Raw genomic sequence first — 24,916 nt, 5'->3', positions numbered from 1 at the left:
TGCAAGTGCGTCGTGAATCGGTACTTGAATGTCGTTGTGAGGATTCCAGTCGGAGTCGTAGATGACGACAGTGTCGGCGCTGGCGAGATTGATGCCGAGACCTCCAGCTCGTGTTGAGAGCAAGAAGCAGAACTGCTGAGCCCCCGGCGCTGTGACGGAAACCAGAGCAGGGAGTTGATGTGTGCGTGAATGTGTCAGAAAACACACACACACACACACACACACACACACACACACACACACACACACACACACACACACACACACACACACACACACACACACACGTAGAATAACACATCATGCATCGTCACTAACTCACCATTGAAGCGGTCGATGGCCTCCTGTCTCAGGCCTCCGGTGATTCCTCCGTCAATACGTTCATATTTATAACCTTCAAACTCCATGAAATCCTCCAGCAGATCCAACATCTTTGTCATCTGGGTAAAAAAAAGTGGTATTACAAGTTTTACGTAGCTGCGATCATCAAACTAATTGTGAATTGTTGAACCTAAGAAAAGAGTGAATCTGCTGAAATATCTGGAATTTCAGTTCATTCACCGACAACCGACATCGGCACTGGAGAGGCTAAAATGTGGATTTCTGGATTTCATAGCCACAGACACAATATCCACTGGACTATTACCTGAGAGAAAATGAGAACTCTGTGTCCCTCGTCTTTGAGTTTCCTCAGCATCTTCTGAAGCAGCGTCAGTTTCCCTGAGGACTTCACCAGTTGGTTGCCGTCGTAAGAACCGTTGGGTAAAACAGGAGCTTCCTGCAAAGACCAAAAAAAACATAATTCCAGAGAAATACATGATATTTCATTTTATTATTTGTTGCTTTAACTTCCTGAGCGATTGAAAGGTGCTGAACGGTGGCCGTGTGCTGCTCTCACCACAGCAGCCACAGGGAACAGGTAGGGGTGATTGCAGCACTTCTTCAGGTCCATCATGATGTTCAGCAGCGACACCTGGTTCCCTCCACCTTTGGAGTTCAGAGCCTCGAAGTTCCGCGTCAGGATGAACTTGTAGTATTTCCTGAAAGGTCGGAGGTCAGAGGTCAGATTGATTCAAGAGGAGTGAGACACAAAGTCACATTTACTTTTAATTAGCACCGCACTGTTAAAAATATTATGTTGAATTTACTTAAATGTATTACAGCAAGTGGTTGCACAAAATCAATGTATTTAAATATTGACATATAGGTGAGTGTACATTTATTTTTATTTTAAAATCATATTGTTTGATTTAATAATAATAATAATAAACATACTTTTTAGTTATTTGAAAATAATGATATTCATGATTTACATAATTTTGAGTATAATTTACTGTCATTTTTTTATGTTAATTTCACTAAAATTAATTATGTACATTAACCTCAATGTAACTGTTTGATTTCAAAATTTAGTTTGATCTTATTACATATTTTAAACAGCCCCCCCCACCACCACCTATACACTGTATTTGCATAAACGCAAAACCCATTGTTTATGCAGCGTAACACCATCAAGACGTCTTCATCCTGTACATCTGCAGATAAAAGCTTCTTTAGACCATATTAAAGTTTTTGTATCTTTTGAGTTATATGGTCTTATGAAGCTCTTACTTTTTAGTTTTAAAATATATAAACTGTGGATAAGAACAATGTTTTATCAATTGTCCCGGACACCAACAATGCACACGATCAACTTATCATCTTACTACAACCATCATCCCTTTAATGTTTTCCTCCCCCTGGGCCTTACTTCTGCATGGGGCTGAGCTCCACCCTGACGATCAGCTCCGTCTTCGCGGGCATGTTCTTGAACACGTCGACCTTCAGCCTCCGGAGCATGTGAGGGCCGAGCAGGTCGTGAAGCTTCTTGATCTGGTCCTCTTTCGAGATGTCGGCGAACTCCTCCAGGAAGCCTTCCAGGTTACTGCGCGGGTCACAAGTTATTAAAGGAGGGAACAGCAGCGGAGAACAAATGAAAAGATGGAGAATGAAATAAAAAAAGCAAGGGGATAAAGACGAATGGCAGAAGAGAGGAAGGTCTTACTTGAAGCGCACTGGGGTGAGGAAGTTGAGCAGGTGGAACAGCTCCTCCAGGTTGTTCTGCAGAGGCGTCCCAGTCAGCAGCAGCTTGTAGTAGATCTTATACCCGTTAAGAATCCTAAAAAACTGGACAGGACGCAGAATGTACAGAATATAGTTAAAAGGATGTGGCCAAAACAAACATTTTCACATTTTATCAGAATATTGTGGTGGAATATTTATCCCACTGGTTTCCGCTCATTTTTGCATCCAACCTTTAATGGGTTTCACTATCTAGAGGCTGTTGTACCTTTGATTGGTTGTTCTTCAGTCTGTGGGCCTCGTCTACCACCAGACAGGCCCAGGTGATGGAGCCCAGAATGGCTTGATCTATGGTGATCAGCTCATAGGACGTCAGCAGCACGTGGAACTTGATTGGAGTGTCTTTCTGCAAGAGGAGGAACAAAGAAGAACACAGGAGCGTTTCAAATGTCGCCCGATTTAGACGTAGGATCCTTTGGTGAAGGAAAGTTATTTAAATTCCTCAAACGTCGGCACAGAAATCTGTCAACTAAAGGTTTAAACTGGAGCTCGACCGATATGGAGTTAGGTAGATTCCAATAACGATATTAGGCAGTAAACAAATTATATATGTGTACAACCAGCTTGAGTTAATATTGAATGAATGTTTTTGTACGTAAAAAACATACATGCACATCTTTTCTGCAGTTTTCATATTAACAAACTTGAAATTGAAATGTCTTTGAAAGGCTCTTTTATCAGCCAATCGATGAATCCGTCAGGCTCTAGTTCAAACTCAAGTATTTCATGTGGGTGTGGTCTTGGAGCAGCCGACCTCACCTTCATGCGAAACACCTTTCTGCCTGATTTCACTGCGCTGTCTTCAAAGGTGAACTCGTTCTCCCGGATCGTCGCCCTGCTGTCTTTGTCCCCGGTGTACGTCAACACGTAGAAGTCTGGAGCCCACATCTCGAACTCCCGCTCCCAGTTGATGATGGTGGAGAGCGGCGCACTCACCAGGAAAGGCCCCTTGGAGTGACCCTGAGATACAGAGAGGGAGGGAGGGGAGGGAAGACGTTCTCATGATCCAGCTGGATAATCGATGTCACACATCTGATTCAATGAAGAGTAAACATGAGGACATTCCCTCACCTCCTTGTACAGTGAGTAGAGGAACACTATGGTTTGCACCGTCTTTCCCAGGCCCATCTCGTCGGCCAGGATGGTGTCTGTGCCCTGGGCCCAGGAGAACCTCAGCCAGTTCAGGCCCTCCAGCTGGTACGGGTGCAGCGTTCCTCCAGTGGCGTTAATGTACCACGGCTGGTGCTCGAACTTGATGGTCGGCTGAGGATATGAACGTACAGTGGTATTAAGTGTTTATAAAGGTAGAAGAATAAAGGCAACAGCACATGACATCCTACAACATCACTTTTGAGAGGTTGACTGTAGAAAACTGCTGCAGAAATCAGCCAGAAACACTGAAATTCTTTCACTAAACAGAAACATGTAACTAGGTCGACTCATCGGCGCCTAAACATCCCGGCTTACATCTATGATGGGAGCGTCAGGAGGGACCTCCCTTTTCTGATGGTCCTCTTTGAGTTTCTGTCCTTTCCTCTCCACCAGGGGGCGTTGGTCCTCCCCTAGAATTTGCTCCCTGAGATAAAAAAAAGAGAAAAGAAATTGCAGCAACATGATGAGCCAAACAACTCAAACAGGGGAATCACACAGATAGAGGGCAGGGCAGAGGAGAAGATGCAGTCAGTCTGTGTTTATATTCATATCTTCACTGTCGTCTCCAGACCACGAGGAGACACTGTGGAAATAAACTGGTTTAGAAATGCTGTTGAACCGACCTGTGGTCCCAGTAGAGCGCTATATGACTGTCGTACTCTGGGACGTCGAAGTCATCCACCTCCCAGGTGCACTGGTCGTAGGCCAGGTCTCTCCATTTGATCAGGTAGTGCACATCGCCATCTGTATCAAAACTACAGGGAAGAACAAGCATAAAAACATTTGATAATGAGACGTGGCCAAAATCACATGAAGGTAATTTGCTACTTTCCACAATTGTAGAAGTTAAAGGAAACATATGATGCTTTTTATTATTAATTTCCTAAATTAGATTTGGTGTAAAAGACTTTTAATAAAACCAGGTAAAACGATCGTAAAGTCCGATATTTCCTACAATCACAACATCTGGAGTGGATTATCTGGCCAATCAGAGCAGACTGGGATGCATCGGGAGGGGGACCAAGTGTGTCAGACAGAGGCTGAAATGAGGAGCTGCAGCAATGGTTAATATGTATGTTTAGTTTTGCTTTTAAATTCTCATATAAATATATGCAGTGAAACATATGATTAGACTTTATACTGAATCTGTCTCGAGTGAATTTCTGAAAAGTTTGGAGACATGTGAAAATGAACGTTCTGGTTTTCGCTTTGGATAAAAAAAACTTTCTCTTCTCTTTAAACATTCATCACTAAGTGTTCTCTGAGACTTGAAACACGGTATTTCCCATGTTACCACATTTAAAGCCACTGTGCGGTGAAGAATAATCTCCATCTATAAAAAGCAGAATTGCAACGAGCATAAACCACCGAGCACCAACTTAACGTCCACAACCACAAATCTGCAAAACATCTGGATGTGAGAAGCCGTGAGCAGCCACCTGTGGTTGACCACCCGGTGGATCACCATCCACTCGGGTTTGATGCCGTAGCGGTAGAAGCGCTCCTCCATCACGGCGTACTGGGGGTCCTTGCTCTTCCTCTTCTCGTTGTTGAGCTCCTCCTCTCCGGAGCCGTAGTCGAACGGCGGCGGCTCGTCCATTTCGTTCTTCCGCTGGTAGTTCCGATACATGACGGTGTGATACAGCTCCAACTGCACAGCCACAGGCAGAGCACAAGAATCCAGCTTAGTCTCAATCAGCACCAACTCAATGTAGATAATTCAGCCAAAGCATAGAAACTCATTGGATTCAGTGCTAAAGGTTTCAGAATCTAATGAAGGGAAGACGTCCTGTTACTAATAAACACTTGTTCTATCATCTCTAAATTAAATGTCAACTAGGTTTGTGCTCTGAAATCCTCACTGATTGTATATATCCTGAAGACTGACAGCTAAATGACTCTATGATCATGCATTATAATATTATATTTATTCCATTAACACGTCCTTTTGCACATTGTCTGTATAACATATACTAATTATATTATTCCATATGTATACCTCTTATTCACCAATTTATATACATAGATATTTTTACATACCATTTTCATATTCATAATATTATACTATCCTATATTACTATGTATATGTATATATATAGTACTATATATAGTATTGTACTATTTAGTATACTACTGTCAAATTATAGAATCTTTATACTATTTGGTACGATATGCATTTTGTATTTCGTACCATACACTTACAGCAGTCTATATATGCATGTATATGTTTATTTCACTATCTCCTTATAGATAATACACAAATACAGTCACATAGTCAAGTACCTTTCAGTTGGTGTATCTCATATACATATTTACTGTATTTTTTTATATTGTATTTTTTATTTTATTGCCTATTTTATTCTATTATCTTATCTTCACATTAAACCACAAAAGGTGAAGAACCCTCTTCTGTGTTTTCCATATTGAGAGAATTCCTTGTTCCTGTGGTTAAAGCGAGCACCAGTGTTAATGTGAGACACTTCTGTCCTCTCACCTGCAGCTCGCTGACCCAGGAGCAGTGCCAGTACGACAGGCCCGCCCACTTTACGAAGAACTCCCTCTCCGCGCGGCCCTTGAGCGGGGGTTTGGTCAGTGGGTCGTTGGGTTTCCCGTCGGGGCCGGCGGGCAGCTCAGCCGGCAGCGGAGGTTCCCCCCATGTCCAGTGCAGAATCTTCTGTACTTTACCTTTCAGCGGGGGACACTTAAAGAAAGACCAGAAGTAGAGTGAGAGTAAATACACAAACGTGATATCAGATGAATGTAGTTCACATTAATATGCAGATTAATTCAAACACAAACATCCTAATGAAGGAGCTCACATCCAGAAAAACTTCCTGTATATTCAGAATCCAAACTTTACAAATCATTACTAGATTCAAGCTGACACTTGTTTTTAACTCTCACCCTCACAAACTTTCTGATAACTTTACCAAGACGATCACTGCCAACTTCTGTTGCCACAGGCACTTTATCTTTTTATAAAATACAGTGTACAGACTTATTTTTCACATCTTCGTCCCGAGCTTGTTTTTCTCTCCTATGACTCATCAGCACATTTCCACCGACCTCACCCCGAAAATCCACAACTTAAGTCAAATAGCAAACTTGTTTTTTTGTAAGATTCCAAACTAACAATATCGTTAAAGGGATTGTAAATGTAGAAATCATAGAAATATATATTCTTTAGACGTTTAGGAGGTGAGTTTAAGACGTTGCATAACCTATAAGCCTAAGAATTTGGGACTGGATGCATATTTTTATTAATTAACAGTCATTCCATCCATTAACCATGTATTCACTACGAGCAATTAGTGTTTCTAATTAACCTAAGCTGCATGTTTTGGGGCAGGAAGCAGGAAGTGCCCTGAGAAAAACCCCACAGACATGAGAACGTGCAGACTCCACACAGAAAGGGCCTGGTCCTGGTCGGGTTAGGGGTTAGGGTTAGAGAACCCAGAGGCTGACGTGTTAACCACTGCACCACCGTGCCTCTACAGCCTCGACTCACCATGCACCGCGGACACAGCCACTCGCCGTTGGGTATCTCCGGCAGCGGCGGGTTGAGGCAGTGGATGTGGTAGGAGGACGGGCAGGTGTCGCAACACAGCAGCTCTCCTCCGTCTTTACACACTCTGCAGAACTCCATGTGGTCGTCCTCCTCCTCAGCCACGACCTCCTCCTCCTCCTCCTCCTCTTCATCTTTAGCCTCCCACTGGATTCCCTCTTTCTCCTGAGAGACGCAGTTTGCACAAGTGGTTTCAGCGAGGTTACATACTGACAGATTGAATTATCCCACCTTCTGTTTGTAAAATAACCCTGATTATTACTATGAGGCCACATTAAGATATATGAGATAAAATATATAGTCATTTGTTGTTATTACTTAGTGATCAATTGTGCATATGTAGAATAATGTGGATGCAGTGACGTGTGACTTTACAGATGCAGAATAAAGATAAGCAACAAGAATCTAAGGAAACTTTTCGTCCACAGCATTAACTGCTTCTTTTGTTCTGTTCTGAAGATCATGAGAACAAAAGTTCCTGCTCCACAAAAAGAAGAAAATTGTGTATAATTTTTGGGTGAAAAACTGGATATTTTCACATCATAAAACTCAAATGAAAGAACGTGAGAAAAATATGATTTTATATATTCATATATATTATTGGTTTCTCATGTATGTTCCCCTCGCTTATATTTCTTGCCCGTGTTTATAAAGGCACAATTGAAAAGGTGACGTTGCTGATGTGATATTGAGAGAATAAAAAGTTGAGTGTAAAAACTGCATGTTACCCGCAGCCCAAAAATCAAGGTTTCCACAATGAGGCTCATTCTTCCTCCCAAATTAAATTCTCACAGAAGTCTGCTTCAGCACATTGTTCGCGTGTATAAAAGCATAAAACTGAAAACATATGTTTATCGGGATAATCCAACTGGTCAGCTCACACAGTGCGGGCAGCTCCACTTGCCCTCGGGGGCCTTCTCCAGCTCGGGGTCCAGACAGACCAGGTGGTACGCTCTGGGACACGTGTCACACAGGATGATCTCTCCGCCCTGTTGGCAAACCTCGCAGTAGTCCTGGTGATCGGTCTCGTAGCCGTCGCCGTCCTCCTCTGCAGAAGGTGAAGGACAAGTTAAACATGAGTAAATCCCACGTGACCGCAGCCGATTAGAAACATTATACAGAGTGTGAGGGAAATAACCAACGAGAAAAAAACGTTCTTAAAATAAATAAAGCTTATAAATACATTTTAATTTACTCGTGAGCTGTAATCAGCCTGGGAGATTTTGTTTGTGATTGTGGAGGAGAGAGAAAACACACACACACACACACACACACACACACACACACACACACACACACACACACACACACACACACACACACACACACACGCACCACGCACACACACACACCGCAGAGCGAGGCGAGCGTGAGACGGTAAACATACTTTTCCTTTTTTTCCGCCCACGCCGGGCCTTTTTCTTGGTGGCGGCCCCCAAGGTATCGGAAAACACTGAGGCACTGTGGATGCTGATGTCATCAAAGTCTGACTCCTCCAGGAAGTCCTCCTCACTCTGGAGGAGCAAACACACACAAGAAATAAAGAGCTCAGAGCCGCAGGAAGAAGTACAAATCAACCAGCGTTCGTAGTAAACACCGTCAACAGTGTGTGAGTGTCAGTGAGAAGAAGAGGAGGAGATGAGTCGAGAGGAAAACAATGATCAGATAAAACAGGTTGTACCGAGGAGGCTTTCTTCTTCTTCCCACTTTGGCCCGACTTTGATTTGGTCTTTTTCGGCTTGGGCTTCTTCTTCAGCTCCTTCACAGACTTGCTTCTCTTCCTGACTCCTGGTCCTGAGACACACACAGATCCAGACAAGTTAATCAAAGTTGTACTCCTGCTACTACTTCTAAAAATAATGCCGTCTGCCACACTCCACTGAGCCTTTACCCTTTCCCTCTTTGGTTTTGGCTTTTTTGATTGGCCCCGGCAGAGAGATCGGCTGGCTGCCGCCGACAGTCGCTGGCTGTGCCACGGTAACCGTCTCCACGGCGGCAGCCACGGCGGCGGCCACGGCGGTGGCAGATGCGCCTTTGAACGGGTTGTTGGCACTGAACTCTCTCCACTTGGCCCCTAACACCGTCATCATCTTTGACATGGGAATCTTCGGGTTCTTCTTGGCAATGAGAGGCCTGAGTAAAACCAGGGAGAAGGAGACAACAGCAGCTTTATTATGTCACCCTTCATTCCTGTCGGTGTGATTTCCACTTCCCTCAGCACTGAAGGGAGCCGGCTCCTGATTTGCTGACACCCCCACTGCCCCTTAAGTTTTTTTTTTCTGCCTGCTTTGCTGTGTGTATGTCATGTTTGTGATTTGTCAGGCAACAGCTTGAGGTTTGGCACGCTGGCCTGTGAAGGATAGTGGGTCAGAGCAGCGAGTCCCAGAGCCTCCGGGCTGTCACAGGCATCCAGTAAGCAGCTGACTGCTCACAGGGGGCACTGCAGGAGCTCATGCTCCACTTTGTCGGAGCAGAGGCTTAGCGGAGCCAGACAGCCCCAGGTGAGACAGACTCTTTATACCAACAGCCGAGCTTTCTAGCTCAAACAAAAAGAGCAGTGTTTGCTCGTCACAGAGCACCATCGCCTCGCTGTGGAGGTTCTGTTGGAAGTCTCTCTCTCCGTCAGGGACTCCGACGATTCTTAGAAACAGATCAGAGCTGTTTTGACACAGAGAGACAGTGCAGACATAAAATTAGACGCTTGCCTGAGGAACTGGCTGAAAGCCTTGTAGTTGGTGATGGTTTTGTAGTCGTCCTCGGTGAAGCCATACTGGACGTCTTCAAGACCCCACTCCTGCATCAGCTGGCTCGAGGATTTGGGTTCCTGGAGAAATGAGTGAGGGCGACAAACATACAATAAGTTAAACGTACAATGTGTAACTTCCGTTGCTCGGGGTCTGTAAATCTAAATGAATAACAGTAGTGATAAAGATCTAGTGTGATGATGTCGTTGTTGTCTTCACCACCTCGTTCTGAGGTCATGAAAACTCAATGGTTCCTATTTTACGGTGATTATACACTAATGAAAACACGATTATGAATATTTTATTCCGTCTCTGTCAATTGATCATATGCACTGGTCCTTTAAGGATGCGCCACCTAAATTCAAAAAGAAAACATTACTTTTCAATGTTACATCTTTGCAGTGGATTAAGAAAAAAAGTTTTTATTTCATTGGTATTTTAGATATAATATTTGGGGAGATATGACAGCTTTACTTTTTCATGCATTGGACCTGGGTGTATTCTTTTAAGAAACGTAAAGAGTAATAAATATATGTAGCTATAGACATATTACAGGTTTATATTAATGACACCTCACAGAGTTGGGAAATAGTGAATGTTAGGACAGAATAGAATTAAATTAATATAATGTGAATATAATATGTATTACTTTCTAGAACATCCTTATTGACTGTGATGCAGAGTCAATTTAAAATGTTTAATCTAACATTTCGTTTTTTTTGCCCTTTGTCTTCCTGTCAAATATCCTGAGGACATTTGAAACACATAAATTAATTTAACACGATTAAAATATTATTGTAAAATGAGAGGATCTAAGACAAAAAGTCACTGTACCTACATATAGGCTCTGTACAGAAACAATAGATCTATAGAACAAGATGTGATCATCAGTACGTCTGCGTCATGGACCTTCACTTACTTTCGAGTTACCATCATCGTCGTCATCATCTTCATCTTCCTCATCTCTCTTCTTCTTCCGGGGCTTCTTCTCTTTCTTCTCCTTCGGTTTCTTCTTCTTCTTCTTGGTGGGGCCGTACATGCTGCTCTCGCTCTCGGAGCCGATCTCTGGACGTTCCCGCTCCACCTCCACCTCCGAGGTCTCCTCCGGGTCGCTGTCGACTCTCGGCTGGATTCCTCCCTGGAGGCGTTTGAAGGAAAGAGGGACACGTGTGCGTTTTTACGTGCGACTACAAATAAGGATTTCAAATCTACAGACATAAAAAGGGGGAAATTATGAAAATATTAAACTTATTGATGGGGCGAATGGCATTAATTCTGCCGGTGTCAGGGATTAGAGCTCCCACATGAGGCCACCTACGCAATAGAAAAACTCTCAGTGCACTATAAAAGCTTTGCATTCATTAAATCACATCATTCCAAAGCGTCACCTGCTCGGCTCATATCATAATTCTGCTGCCTGTTATAAAATATGCATCGATGAGGAGTCGAGTCAGAGGCACGTTCACCTTTTACACCTGCCTCGACATCAAACTGAGCAAAGAGGCAGAGCACCTGAGGCGGTGCAGCCCGTCAGCTGATGTGTCGACCGAGCCGCATCCTGCCGGTGTGACAGGAGGCATCTGGGCCAGTGTGTGGATGTAACAGTAAACAGGTGGTGCGTGTGCGGTGAGGAGTGATGCATACGAACGAATGTACTGGTCAAAGTATGTGTGTATGAGTAAGAGACAGGCAGAGGGACAAGTATCATGTTTTTGAATGTCTTGTTTGTGTGTATGTGCATGTGCCTGGATACAGTACATGTATGTGCATGCATCTCTTTGTGTGTTGTTTTTCATCTCACATGAGTTTGTGTGCACGTCTGTGTGTGTAGAGTGTGTTTGCATCAGTGTGAGAGTATTTGCGTGCACATAAAAGTATGTGTGTGTATAAGTCAGAGAGAGGGAGAGAGGAAAGTATCTGGTGCCTGTGTGTGTGTGTGTCGCATGAGTTGATTTTCAATTGTGCGTGTGTGTATCTTTATATGTTTTTGAATGCTCACGTGTGTCTGTTCATGTGTGTGCACGTGCCTGGATACAGTGTGTGCACACGCATGCATCTTTTTGTGCATTATCGTCCAATCTCACGTGTGTTTGTGTGCACATCTTCATGTGTGTGTATGTACAGTGTGCGTGCACATGCTAAGGAGTGAATCCGTGCACGCAGCAGCGTCGTGCTCCTGCTCGCTGCCTGTTGCTCAGCAGGCCTGCGTGGATCCACGGAGAGACTTGCAGGCGTTTCACTCTGTAGCGCAGTGGAAAGGCTCACGTTGCCGCAGCGCCCGCCAACCCTACCAGCAGCCTGGCTGTGTTGCCATGGTGACCAAATTTGAGCAGTGTCTGGCTCCAGCTCTCTCTTTCTCTCGCTCTCTCTCCTCCTAGTTTTCTCTCTTTTTTCCCATAGCTCACCCCCCCCACCACACTCACATGCACACACTCACACACAGACACACACACACGCGTTCCTCTCTCTCTCACTTTCTCTCCTTCATATCTCATAACAACCCCCCAATATTATTTTGTCTCTCACTCTCTCTCTCTTAACGGCTCCCCCTTTCTTTTCCTCTCTCACTCCTTTTTTCTATCATGCCACCCCCCCACCCCAGACAGACACACACACCACACACACACACACACACACACACGCACACACATGCACACACCATCACAGTGGCAGCCAATGGAACAGCGCCATCCAATCAGAGGCGTTTGCATAACGAGCTTGTTATGCAGAGGCCTGTGGTTGCAGAGCTGGTGCTCCAGCACCCGTCTAGACAAATCTCATGCATAGGAAGAAAGAGAGAGCGAGAGAGAGAGAAAGAAAGAGAGAGAGAGAGCGAAAGAAAGAGAGAGAGGGAGAGAAAGAGAAAGAGAAAGATAGAGCAAGAGACAGAAAGAGAGAGAGTAAATTAAAGATCGTGGATGGGGGATGGGAGTGGGGGTGGAGATGGAGGAGGGAAAAGCAGAGAAGCAGAACCTCGGTTGAGAGCAACTGCAAAGAAAAGGTGGAAAACTGAGCAACAAGCTCATCGTGGGACAGAGTTCAGTGTGGCGCACACGTCACAGGATCAAAGTGGACGCTGGCAGCAACAAAGAGGGTGTCTCTGCTTCCACGGGGGAAGAAAATCCGATAAGTGCCGATAACGTAATCAAATTAGATGTTTTCCCATAATGGCTCTGCCTCGGGGAGATGGCAGGGGATGCCACAGAAAATATGAAACGAGCAAAGAGCTGGATATTCAATATAATCTAGTTCAACGAGACAAAAGTGCTGCTGTAAAAAGGCTTTGTGGTTTAACAACGGCCTCTCCCCCAGAAACAAGCAACAGCTCCTTGTTGACTCACAATCGCAGAGAGGATATTGAACTCAATAAAAACAAGACAGAGGCTCATCTCAAATAAACTGTATTTCAGCAATAAAGCCACGAGTGTGTCCGACGCTTGGTGCCAGCGCAGTCGTCGGACTTCCTGGCTTTCGTTTTCCAACAACGTGCCATGTTAGCTATCAACGCTAAGGATAAGTACGGGGGAGCTAGAGGGGCACTCAGTCATACCTCATACCTCCGACAACAGTCCCCTTGTGAAACCACATTTTAAAATTCACTAGATCCAGATTTTTTATTTGGATCTGCACCAAATTACAAACATAATTATCATAAATGTGTGTTTCTCGGAGAAATCACGGAATTGTTGAAAAAACGCCTTATTCCTCAATGTTAAAGCGCACACACACCACAATGCACTTTCCTAATGCTTGACGCCGGCCCATTCAAAGTGAATGAGCAGCGTTTCTGTTGAAACCTCCAACGCACACGAATCCTGCATCACAGCTTTAAGAAAGGTTAATTGTGGCCAAACGCCAACCTCTTACTTTATCAATAAAATGATCTCACTTCTATAAACTATTCCCTGGATTCTTTCTGGAGAAGCGAAGGCCAAATAAACCTTCGTGCCTTTACAGTTTCTTTGTGTCCCTGCAGATGAGAGAAGGTGCGACGTGTACATGTGCAGTACATCTCTCCCTGGCAACCATTCGTCCGACCAGCAGCTCCGACATCGGACTGGTTTGTGTCACCGACTGTCTCCGACCTCGCTCGACTTCTGGCCCCTGTCTGACACCGACCTTTGGGGAGTGATTGGAAGTGAATTACAGCAGCGACGGTTCCTCAGAGGGAGGGAGGGACGGAAAGATAGGAAAGAAAAGGAAGGGAGGGAGGAAGGGAGGAAGGGAGGAAGGGAGGAAGGGATGGAGGGAGGAAGGGAGGGAGGAAAGAAAGACTGAAAAGAAACAAAGAAACAAAGAAAAGCAGCAGCATCACGATCAGAGCAAAGTGAGGTGATGCGTGTGAGACAAGAGGAGAGGGAAGAAAGAGGAGAATACAGAGCACAGTGTGTGAGGGGGAGAAAGAGGAGAGTGTCAGAGGGAGTCCCCCTCCTCTTCCTCCACCTCCTTCTCCTCATCCTCAGCTCAGTGAGACCCAGAGCTCAGTGTTTACCACAAGCAGCCAAAGGGCCGGGTGGCAGCCTGGCCAGCCAAGCTCCTCACAGCACTGCTGGCATCTCCACCCCAACAGAGGGGAACGTCCCGATGGCTGTGTCACTGACACTGTTACAGCCAGCACAGGTGGGAAACTGGCACCGGGAACCTGGTGGATTCCTCAATGGAAAAAAACCATAGCTTCCGAGATCAGATGGTTTTTCAGGACATTTACATTTCATGCATAGCAGGAAAAATAGCTGCACTGATCAACACACAGCATCATCATTAGATCAGATGTTGAAGCCATTTCCTCGCAGGTTTTATTTTCTATTTTCTATTTTATCTCCTAAAACTGATTTACAGAGATTTGAACCACTTGCAGGTCACTGTTTTGTTTTCCCAGTGTTGCACCATATTACCCTGTTACATTTTAATCTTGAGAAGATATTTTGTTCTGGAGTCTTCCTCCCCTTTGCCATGGGGTCCCGAAAATGACCAATCGGGCCTAAATTAAGGGGATTAAGGGAAAAAACCCTTCAATGCAACAGTGAAACTCATCAACACTGTTCCCTGTCACAGCAGGCGGCTTTTTCTGAACAATAAAAGGGAGCTACAGGCCCAGCACCACAAGAACAACAGACAAAGCAATTATTTGCTATTACCTTTACAATAGCAACATGTTATGGTCCAGCCCTGAGACCAACACAAATAAGGGAAGCAGACGCCAGCGATTAACTAAAAGACTTGATTTTATATGATAATGATATGTAACATTAATGCAACTTAAAAGCAACATTTGAAAAAGCTTTACTTTTATTCCTCTTTCAGGTAAAAGGATGAATTCATTGAACTTCAATTAAACACCAACTTGCTGAATTCAACACTGGGTTTCTGCGAATATAGCTTATGCTAGCTAATGGTAAATTATTTCAGATAATGTAAGATATTTTCTGTTCACCTCTGAGTCCAAGAAAATGTTTGTGTTAAATCTGTAGAAATTCCCTCGAGATGTTGCATTCGAGAGGCAGAGTCATGTGCTTAGATTTTTTTCGTTTGGCCAATGTCCCATATGTTAACATGGATGGGGCAGGGTTTACGACCTATACTCCCGGCCACCACAAGGAGGTCAAAGTGTTTCGGGAGCCGTCACATCGTTTATTTACAGTCACTGGAGCGGATGGACGGACAGACCGAAAACACGGCGCCTCCGGCCGTGGCTGTCGCTGCCGTGGATTCAGGACAAATCTAGTTAAATAAAGTCACTGGTGTAAATGCTGAGAGCAAATCAAACCTCTGACCTGACCTGACATCTGAGAGACTGAAGGCTGGGAAACTACTACAAAAACTACTCTGCTGTTAAAACCCGTTCTGACTCCCACTGCTCGCCTGGCACCGACTCGGAGGGCCCCCCCCCTGACCCACAGTCTCTGCCATCAGCACCAGCACCACAGGCACAAATCTGCACTCTTTAAACCGGCACTTGGTGTCCACAGCTTACACTGGCACAGGTGGGGACACTGCTGCCAACCTCCCCTAAGCCTGAAACAGTCCACTGCCCCTCATTTAGATTACAGAGGCAGTCCAGCAGCCAAAACACACCTCTGATCCAATTGCAGAGACATCAAAAGAGCGATGGGTTGAGAAATGGAGAATACAGAGTGCAGCTTGAGCCAAAACGCCTGCCAAGCTGTTGTGTCCAAGGTCGTGACAGATGGAGCTGAGGGAGAATTACGCCTTACCTCCTTTTTCCTCTTCTTCACTTTGGGTATTTTTCCCTCTTTCATCTTTTTGGGCTTCTTCTTCTTCTGCTGTTTGAGGGAGTCATCATCGGAGAAGAAGCTGTCGAGGGGCGTGAGGGGAACAACGGCGTTGCGCTCACCTTCGTCATCCTCATCTGGACACAGAGAGACAATGATGTATCAGCTTAGGAACATAAAGTACACAGTGCACCGACTACTTAAGATAATACATTTCTGAGATTTGGCCGATCCCCTGAGTTTGTCGGCTTTACAGCCAGTTGAGTTTGTAATTAGCCTGAATGTGAACTGATGAATGCAGTTTGGCTTGTAAACTGTAAGTGTGAATATCGATTAGCAGGAAAGTGATTGACAACAATTTTGGATAACTAATTAATAGTTTCATTAAGTGAAGAAAATGTGAGTGGGTCAGTTGAGTTGGTTACAAACAAAAACAAGCAATGTGAAGACTGTGATTGAATTTAATAGACGAAATCCATCCATCTATCCGTCCATCCATTCATCCATTCATTGAAAACCAGAAAAGACAATTGACTCCTTTCCCATTGCCAGTGGAGGAGTTTGCCTTTCTGTGTTTTTTTCTCCAGTGCATCATGCTACATTTGCATCCGGCTGTTTCCATCAGAGCCAAAGAAAACCTGCGTCTCTTTTGAACAGCAGAAAAGTTGCTCTTCAGAGACAAACAACCATTCACACCTACACAAACACTTCAGAGTCTCTAATCAACCTAACGCCAATTGATCTGAACTGTGGGCGGAAGTACCCGGAGAAAACCACGCAAACACGGGAAGGACATGCAAACTCCACGTAAAAAGGCCCCAGCTGAACCAGGATTCAAACCCAAAACCCCATCGGTGGGAGGTAACAATGCTACCCACTGTACCACCATGCCGCTAATAGAAAAAAAAAGGTTTATTAAAAAAGAGATTAATCAATGATGAAATGAATCATTAGTTGTCAGCCTTGTGCACAGAGGGGATAAACAAGTGAGGAGTCAGTCAGTTTTTGGAAAATAAAAATGATGAATCGTTGCCGGGCCAACGGGAGCACTTGGCAAAAATAAACCTCACGATCACACATCATTGAGTGTGGATCAACTTTACCCGTCAAACGACAAGTAGACGGAGTGCCTGCCCCGCCGCTAAATGGAAACTCCCCGGAGGAGCACCGAGGTATACTGAGCATATCTCCTGCCTTTAATGCTTGCTGGGACTAAAGCGACCTGCTGCTGGTTGTCAGCTGCACCGTCTCAGAGCCGCTGTGTACAAACGTACTGACTGCTGAGCACAGCAGCCTTCACTGATGCCATAGTGGGTCACAGAGGAGTAAGTAAGGCAGAGAGGGAGAGAGAGAGAGAGTCCCAAACAATACATCACATTAAAGAGACGCGAGGAGAAACACGCACAGGATGCAACCTCCCCTCCGCGCCTCCGACTGTCTTTTCGTCTCGTTCAGTCCGTCTTTCGACGCGTCTCCCCTCGCGCAGACAGGCTGGAGGGCATGAAATATGCAGCACATGTATCAGAGTCAATCAGCCAACACTAGCCCTGCAGTCTACCGCTCCCCTGGGTAGCCTGAGTGAGAGATTGGGGAGGAGGGATTCCTGTGTAGTAGACAGACACACACAAACCTCACCAAGCACTTATCCTCAATTTAGCAAAGCTAGCAGGAGGTATCCCAGACACACACCAACAAAAACACCTACAGTATATACACGTTAATGACTTCAAAGCTTTGTTTGGTTTCTTCCGTCCAACAAATGATATGCGACGCCCCTTCTTTAGCACTAATTGGGGCTTTATAAACAATTTCTTTATAAAAAAGTTGTATCCATCCATCCATCCCTCATCCCCACCGAGAATGTCTGTCAATTTGTTTGTTTGTTGGTTGATTATTTAGTTTTTTATTCGTTAAAGGATTATGCAAAAACTACCGAACCATATTTCTACGAATTTTGGTGGAAGGATGAGACGTGATCGCAGAAACTGAGCAGCATTCTGTGGTTTAGTTGCTGTTTACGTCTCAGATGTGTGTTAGACTCCTGCCAAGAAAGTTTTGAAGACAACACACAAGATATAAATTGGCACAAATCGGCCTTGTACATCTTCAACAAAGTATATTTTTACACTTTTCTCGTTCTAAATAATTCAAACAATGATTGAAACTTCGTGATTGTAGAGAACATAAGGGAGGTGATGTAAGAACTAGCAAACATCAGAACTATCTCAGCTTCCCTTTGTTCACTCAAAGGTTTTTTCGTTAAAAGCAGATCAGCCGACGACAGTCAGTCAGTCAGGCAGATGGTTGATGGTTACGTGGACGGTGAGGTCGTTCATTAACGAAACAGAACGATCCGATCGTCTTTGCGTTGCCTTTCACAGGAATGAGGCTTTGTTTAGAGTCAGTGTAACGGCGCTAGTCATAAATATGCACCCATGGCAACCCTCAAACCACAGAGCAACCCAGCAACACAACGAGCCTCTCCACTCTCTGACACACACAGATGATGACACGGATCAGATGCAGCTGGAGACAGCTCTGAATTACAGGAATCACAGTCCAGCGCTATGCACCCTTCATATGAACCATGACTGACGGCTTGACCACACGTCACTAATTAGACACGTGTGTGTCCCCTGCTAAATAAATCACTCAAAGTGACAGTGATGATACCGTGTCACGGATGAAGGGTTGGAAAGTTCAATTACATGCACCTGATTCTCTGGACTTAACCACGAGGGAGGTGTTACTCTGGGGATGTCGGTCTGTCCACCAGTTTGTGCAGAGTTTTGTGCAGACGTCCATGGTCCTCAGATGTTGTATCCTACTGATCCTCTGACTTCTACTCTACTCTTTGTAGTTTATAGGGAAATCTTTCGACAACCATTGAATTACCTCGAAATTTGAGATTCATTTGTTTCACCAAACACTTTATGACAAAATCTTTTCCTACAGTGTGTTTTTTTGTGCTAATTAGCTAATGTGGGCATGCTAACAAGCTAAACTATGTTCCATCCAACCATCTATACAGCTTAACCCTTGAGGGTCACAGAGGGGGAGCTGGATCCAATCCCATCTTACACCACACCAGCGTATCACAGGGTGAACATACAGAGACAAACAGCCGTTCAAGCCCACATTCAGAACTACAGGCAGCTTAGTGTCTCCACAGTCTTTGGCCTGTGTTCCTTCGAGATCATCTTTCCCAAGTCTGGCAGCAACGAGTGCAAGGTTCGGTTCTAAAAGAACTGGTACGAGTACAAGAAGAAAGTTTTCCGACTGTGGCGGTGTACTTGGAGAAAACCCACGCAAAACACAAGGAGCACATGCACAACAAAAAGATCTGAACCAGGATTCAAACTGGGAATCTTCTGTATGTAACACTGAACCATCATGAAACCACTAATAACTATATGTGCTCATCTTCAGAACACAGTTGAAAACACAGTTGTGACTCTTAGAGCTGCTAGCATAGAGACTCTGGTAAGAAAAAGGTTTCAGCAAACCTAGAACAAATGATCTGTCACGAACAGACTTTATTTATAAAAGGGTTTACATACCCTCACAGCGATGTGATTCATTGAAAGACAAAAAAACAACTATCTGTTTAAACCTGCATCACCTTATAATCCTAACCCTGTGGTAAATGGCCTGTGAGGTCCCCGGAGGGAAAGCCATCCGGGGGAAAGATAATCTTTCTGCTCGGTGGGTGAACCAGGCGGTGCCAGGTGTTGGAAGAGGGGAGGTCGCCCAGTCATGTGGCACAGAGAGGTCTGGCACCAGTTAGGAACAGGACCAAAGCTGCACTTGGCAAACAGGCCTCCTCCGAAGTGTGGACGAATGGCACAGACACAGATCTGACCTTCCTGCAAGGGCTTGGCCACCGGACTGACCCATTAGAAAGGGAGATTCACGAGCGGCTCCCAAGTGAGAAAGCTTGAGATTACTGGAAAGAACATTAGCCCTTTCTCTGTTGGCCCCTGTATGGCAATGTGCACTTAATGTTGCCCAGCATGGCTCGCCACAAAGGAGGCAAGACGGAGCCAAAGGGTTTTCCTTTCTTCATTGATTAAGTGCTTATTGCTCAGGCCTCAAATGCCTTCAGACAAAGACTATTATTAGAAAATGAAATCATCAAAGTGATGGAAGGATAAAGCCCAAATGGTATCATTAAAATCATATCTATTATACACAACGTATGCGCAAGATCACAATGTGTTCGATATAAAGCAGATATAAAATGGACCAGAACGCAACACCCCTCATCTGCTAATACACATTTTTTTAAAACGGCATCCTTCGTGCTTTGCCTACGTGCACGCGCAGCAGGGAAAAATGGTGTCAACCTTCGCAGTAAAGGATCCAAAAATAGACCCTGTTCCAATTGGGGATAACATATGTAGGCAAACAAAAGCCCCTGATAATCTTATAATTTTAGGGACGAACAAAACAATTAAAGCAGAAAAACACAACGGAGCAATCTGTGACAGTGTGAGAACCCCGGAGTGAAACAAAGGGAATTAGGACACTTTTATGTGCCACAGCAAATAAAAGCTGTGATGGGACGGCATTTAGGGTTCCTACGGCTCCACGGGGACGCAGCTTCTGCATTGTTGCCTTTTAATTGCACGGGAGCGTCTCGATGCCCGGGAAAAGGGAAAAAAAGAGCTGTGATCTGGATTCCTGACCTTGTCCGTCAATTTGACGTCTGTCGATGGAGGTCGTAAACTGCTCCGAAAACTGCTTCCTGTAGCGGCAGCATAAAAATAATGGCTCCGCATCTCTTTATCCCCGTGATGTGACGAGTTAAAATAAAAAAGACAACAGAGACCACGGATTGTATTGTGAGAACAGCACAGAGGATATCTTCATTTATCGACATCGTTTTGTCCATTTCTTTTGCTCTTTATTATGAGGGATGACGGTATTAACACAGTTCCACTGGCACATTTACAGCCTAAAAGATTCTATCAAAGCACGTATGAAGCAAATGTGACTGACACATGAAACTGTTGTGTTATTAACACCGGATTACAACCCACATATCTTCACTCACCTGCCATAATCAATCGCACCTTTCCTTCCTCATACATGTTTAACCAGGCCCTGGGTTATTGGGGACACGCATCAGTGCCCGTGTTCTCCCTCAGGCTACGGCTGGCAGTCAGATGATGCCTCAACTTCTCTCTCCTTCTCCCCTTCCCTTCCCTCCCTCTGTCTGCCTGTCTTTTTCTCTCCCTGCTGAACACATTCACAAAGAAGCCTGCAAGTATTGATCTGGCTTATCAAAGATATAATATATATATATATATATATATATATATATATATGTGCCGGGTTTAATATTCCGCAATGCTCAGGTCTTTTAACAGAAAATAACTGGGGGAAAAAATGCCTTTTTCTGTGTGAAAGAAATATGAGATTTAAAGGCTCAAGACCTTGAAAACAAACCCGAAATATGAGCCAAATAAAAATCAATGAATTCACAATCATGTGACAAAACCAAGGCAATGTGATTCTGCAAAGGCTTATTGTTGCAATATTCAAGCCTGTATGACTAGACTGTATGTCTTTACTTCAGGACTGTATCTAAATCTGGAGCAGAACTGGAACATGTTGGATAAAACACTCTTATTCAGCAGCACTTAAGCCCTTTGTTTGCATTGAAGTCCTGTGCTCCCTCAGTATTTCATTATAACCAGGAAACTTTTTTCACGCAGTGGTGTGGAAGTGAAATAGAGGGCAGAGCAGCATCTTTGAAGTCTTGCCCTTGACATCAAACCATCAAATAATGTGACGCTCAGAGCGAGCTGCATGATGGGGGGCACAACGGAAAAGTGATATGTCACTCAACTGGCTGCACTGGACCAACTGTGCAGAGTCATAACCTGGAGTCTCTGTCCAGTTCAGGGGCGACAGTGGGAAACTTCTGCTCCTACCACAAAGGATCAGGAAACCAGTGTAGATTGTTATAGAGGCTGATGGGGGTGAGGATGATACTGATAATTCTGATACCTGATATATTCCTGATAATTATATATATGATTCCGAAGATGTTGTTATCAATCCCTGAAAGAAATGTGGGGCTTGATATTTTACTCTTTTGTATAAATAACCATGAATAAAGAGAAAACACAAATATAATCAAATATATATATATATATATATATATAGAACTTGAATTAAGGGTTAATATATTTTTCTGCATTGTTTATTCTGTGAAATAAAAGTTGGTATCTGCAAACATAAATAACGATACCAATATATCTGTGAGAAGTTCATACGATATTATCTGTCGACCAATAACATCGGTCGAGCTCTTGATTTTGGTGAAGCTGACTGATGGGTGACACCCCCGTTAGCAGAAACTACGTATGACCCCAGAGTTTATCCCACTGCTGGTTTATCTAATCACAAGTAGAGCAACAGTCGTCGTGCAGCAGTGAAGAATATTTTATATTTATATAGTCGGCAGAACATAAAACTACGATTCCCCGAGCTAATCAGGTGTTTTATCAGTTTCCCCCAGGTACAGTTACATTTTAGGGACCATTAAGAACCACTGGGGACCTGGACACATGCCTGAAACACTATCATCCTAAAGAAAACCAAATGGACACAACGTTGGAAGAAACCTTCATCTATGGAGGAATCGACATCTCCTCCTGTGAGTGGATGTTTTAAGGAAAGCAGCAGATTAGTTTTCCAGGCAGAGGAACTCGGCTGTTGCCCAGATTCTGGTTTGCGTGCAGCCACCATGTGAACTCTATGAGCTGCATCTCAAGAATGTGGGTTAGAGCTGAATGGATGTGTGGCGACCCAACCGGGGTCGCCAGCTGAGCTCGGGGGCCGAAGACGTGATGAGCAGTGTTTACTGTGGTCTGTGCACGTGGCTTCCACACCTCTGAGGCCAGGGGATTTTTTTAAAGTTGGAGCAGAAGTGGAGACAAAATGAGCACGGATGTTGTCACTGGAGCCCGATTCTACATGCATGCATTAATGGAGAGGGACAAAAATCATCATCACTGCATTGCACTGAATAAGCTGACATGGTTACACACAGCAAACTTGTGGTTTTGGGGGGGGTTTGAGGTGAAGACATTCACTTCTACATGCACACATTGATTGATTGATTGAGGAGGATAAAGAACCATCACTGCATTGCACTGAATTGACTGTCATGGTTTCCCCACAGCTGTCTGACACAGAACTTGTGTGTTTTTGGACTTGAGGGTAAACACATTCACTTGTGCACAGCATGCAGGAGAAGAAACAGGAAAACAGCCCAGAGGAGCCGTGCAGGAGGGGTTTTCATCTCCAGCCTCCAGATCAGGCATGTGAGGACAGCCTGGGGCTAATCCAAATGTAAAAAAAAAAGAAAAAGAAAAAGCCTGCTCCCACCTTAGAGACACTGGGTCGTGCAGGGATATAATGGCATGACTCTGCTGGCTGCACCCCACCCCTCCTCCACATCCTCCAGCACCGCTCTCAGGAGCAGGACAAGCCCTTTTCCCCGCATTCAGGGCGAAGCGGCGCAGAAACACAGTGAAGGACACCCCGCCTCTCTACCCCCACCCACCCCCCCACCTCTCTCCCACCCTCTCTCTCTCTCTCTCTCCCCTCACCTGGCAAATCGTCTTCAAAATCCATGTCGTCCTGTCCCTCGTCTTCATTACTCAGCGACCCCGGCATCTTCAGCTCATAGCCCCCCAGTCCCCCGCGGTTTTTTCGGCTGAGGAGACTGAAAGTTAACCCTGCAGCCGCCGCAGCTTCTTTCTTCACCTCCAAAAAAAAAAAAAAAAAAAAACTGCAGGGTAGTCGTCGATGTTTTTTTTGGTTTTTTTTGTTAATTCCTCTGCAGGATTAAAAAAAATAAATTAATAAAAAAATCATGCATGTATATATTTTTTTTTATTCCACTGATCTCTATCCAGGTCCTCCAGTCTGAAAAATAAGAAAGACGAAAATGGAACACACATGCCCAGATTGTGACGTCTGGTCTGTTGCCATGACGATGCATCCCATAATTTCACCCACAACTAGTTAGTCACGCTCGCCTTAGTTACCAGCTCTAACCAACTAGTCGCGCGCGGAGGAAAAGAGAGAGAGGGAGAGAGAGAGAGAGGAACACGCACCGTGCGGCGACGCCACGCATGTTTTTTTTTTTTCTCCCGCGACCGGACGGACACTCTTTTTTCCCGCGCCCGTCGCGTGCCCCTGCTTCCCTGTGGTGGAAGTCCAGAGGCACGAGACACGAACTTCTGCGGCTTCACTGTTCATTCACAGGCTCTGCTGCTCTCGATATGAGGGTGCGTGTGTGTGTGCGCGTGTGTGCGCGTGTGTAGGGAGGGGACATTCCCCCCCCCAATTTAACATTTTATTGACTTCCCCCCCCCCATTTTTATCAAATGCCTGAAACAACCAGAGTAAAAATATTTTCATCCTTTATTTTGCCAACTTTCGGCTTCTTTCCCCCCAACACACACACAGAGAGAGGGAACTGCAGCCTAATGACTTCATGCTGAGGAGTCCTGCCTGCCAGTGGTCTAACTGTTGTCAAGGTTACCACAGCTGGATGCCCCACAGAGAGCGATGACTTCCAGCTTCACTTTCCTTATCGTAAGATACACAAATCCAACAGCTGCGTGTGCACGTCCATTTCCTTTGTGTTCGTTGTTCAGAATTGGAGCCGTTTCATGTATCGTAGCTTGTTTATTACGTCTATCCAGTATAACTGTTTGTTATCTCTTCTGGTCATTAAAATAACACATTTACCCACTTTTAAAATTGTATGTTCCCGGAATTTAATTTGTTGGGGCCAATTTCTGCTTATAGGTAACAAAAAACAAGTTACATTTTCTCATTTGCCGTCTCGATTCAGATAAAAGCATCTTAAAACAAAAGTAAACCGATAGTATAGTCGGCTGTTACTGATATGTGGCCACTTCAATTAGATTGTTTATTACGGCTCTAAATCATTTAAAAATAATAACGAGTGTTGAGTGTTGTGTCATCTCTGACGAGATACTAAATGTGAATATGCAGAATGAGTAAGAGGGCGGTTTCGACTCCAGAAGCACTTTAAAAACACTTATCTGCAG

General features: G+C 44.6%; 1 protein-coding gene across 9 annotated transcripts in view; it reads right to left on the bottom strand.

The window, feature by feature from the left end:
- Nucleotides 1-24,110, bottom strand: part of chd5 (chromodomain helicase DNA binding protein 5) — a 41,259-nt gene extending 17,149 nt beyond the window's left edge. For all 9 annotated transcript variants that reach the window (XM_047339427.1, XM_047339432.1, XM_047339428.1 and 6 more), the window contains exons 1-22: nt 23,441-24,110; nt 15,798-15,952; nt 10,502-10,720; nt 9,544-9,662; nt 8,730-8,971; nt 8,520-8,632; nt 8,226-8,352; nt 7,720-7,886; nt 6,782-7,003; nt 5,768-5,974; nt 4,713-4,924; nt 3,897-4,028; nt 3,589-3,697; nt 3,193-3,384; nt 2,881-3,081; nt 2,330-2,467; nt 2,045-2,166; nt 1,751-1,924; nt 899-1,040; nt 647-778; nt 323-440; nt 25-149 (exon numbers count right to left, since the gene is read on the bottom strand). In XM_047339427.1, coding sequence (XP_047195383.1) covers nt 25-149; nt 323-440; nt 647-778; nt 899-1,040; nt 1,751-1,924; nt 2,045-2,166; nt 2,330-2,467; nt 2,881-3,081; nt 3,193-3,384; nt 3,589-3,697; nt 3,897-4,028; nt 4,713-4,924; nt 5,768-5,974; nt 6,782-7,003; nt 7,720-7,886; nt 8,226-8,352; nt 8,520-8,632; nt 8,730-8,971; nt 9,544-9,662; nt 10,502-10,720; nt 15,798-15,952; nt 23,441-23,507 — 3,435 coding nt within the window. In that variant the 5' untranslated portion in view covers nt 23,508-24,110. The remainder of the gene's footprint in view (nt 1-24; nt 150-322; nt 441-646; nt 779-898; nt 1,041-1,750; nt 1,925-2,044; nt 2,167-2,329; nt 2,468-2,880; nt 3,082-3,192; nt 3,385-3,588; nt 3,698-3,896; nt 4,029-4,712; nt 4,925-5,767; nt 5,975-6,781; nt 7,004-7,719; nt 7,887-8,225; nt 8,353-8,519; nt 8,633-8,729; nt 8,972-9,543; nt 9,663-10,501; nt 10,721-15,797; nt 15,953-23,440) is intronic.
- Nucleotides 24,111-24,916: the final 806 nt, after the last annotated feature.

This window comes from Hippoglossus stenolepis, chromosome 3, assembly GCF_022539355.2.
Source record: "Hippoglossus stenolepis isolate QCI-W04-F060 chromosome 3, HSTE1.2, whole genome shotgun sequence".
Classification (NCBI taxonomy): domain Eukaryota; kingdom Metazoa; phylum Chordata; class Actinopteri; order Pleuronectiformes; family Pleuronectidae; genus Hippoglossus; species Hippoglossus stenolepis.
Note: the sequence above shows the minus strand (reverse complement) of the source record. Positions and strands in the feature narration are given on the sequence as shown.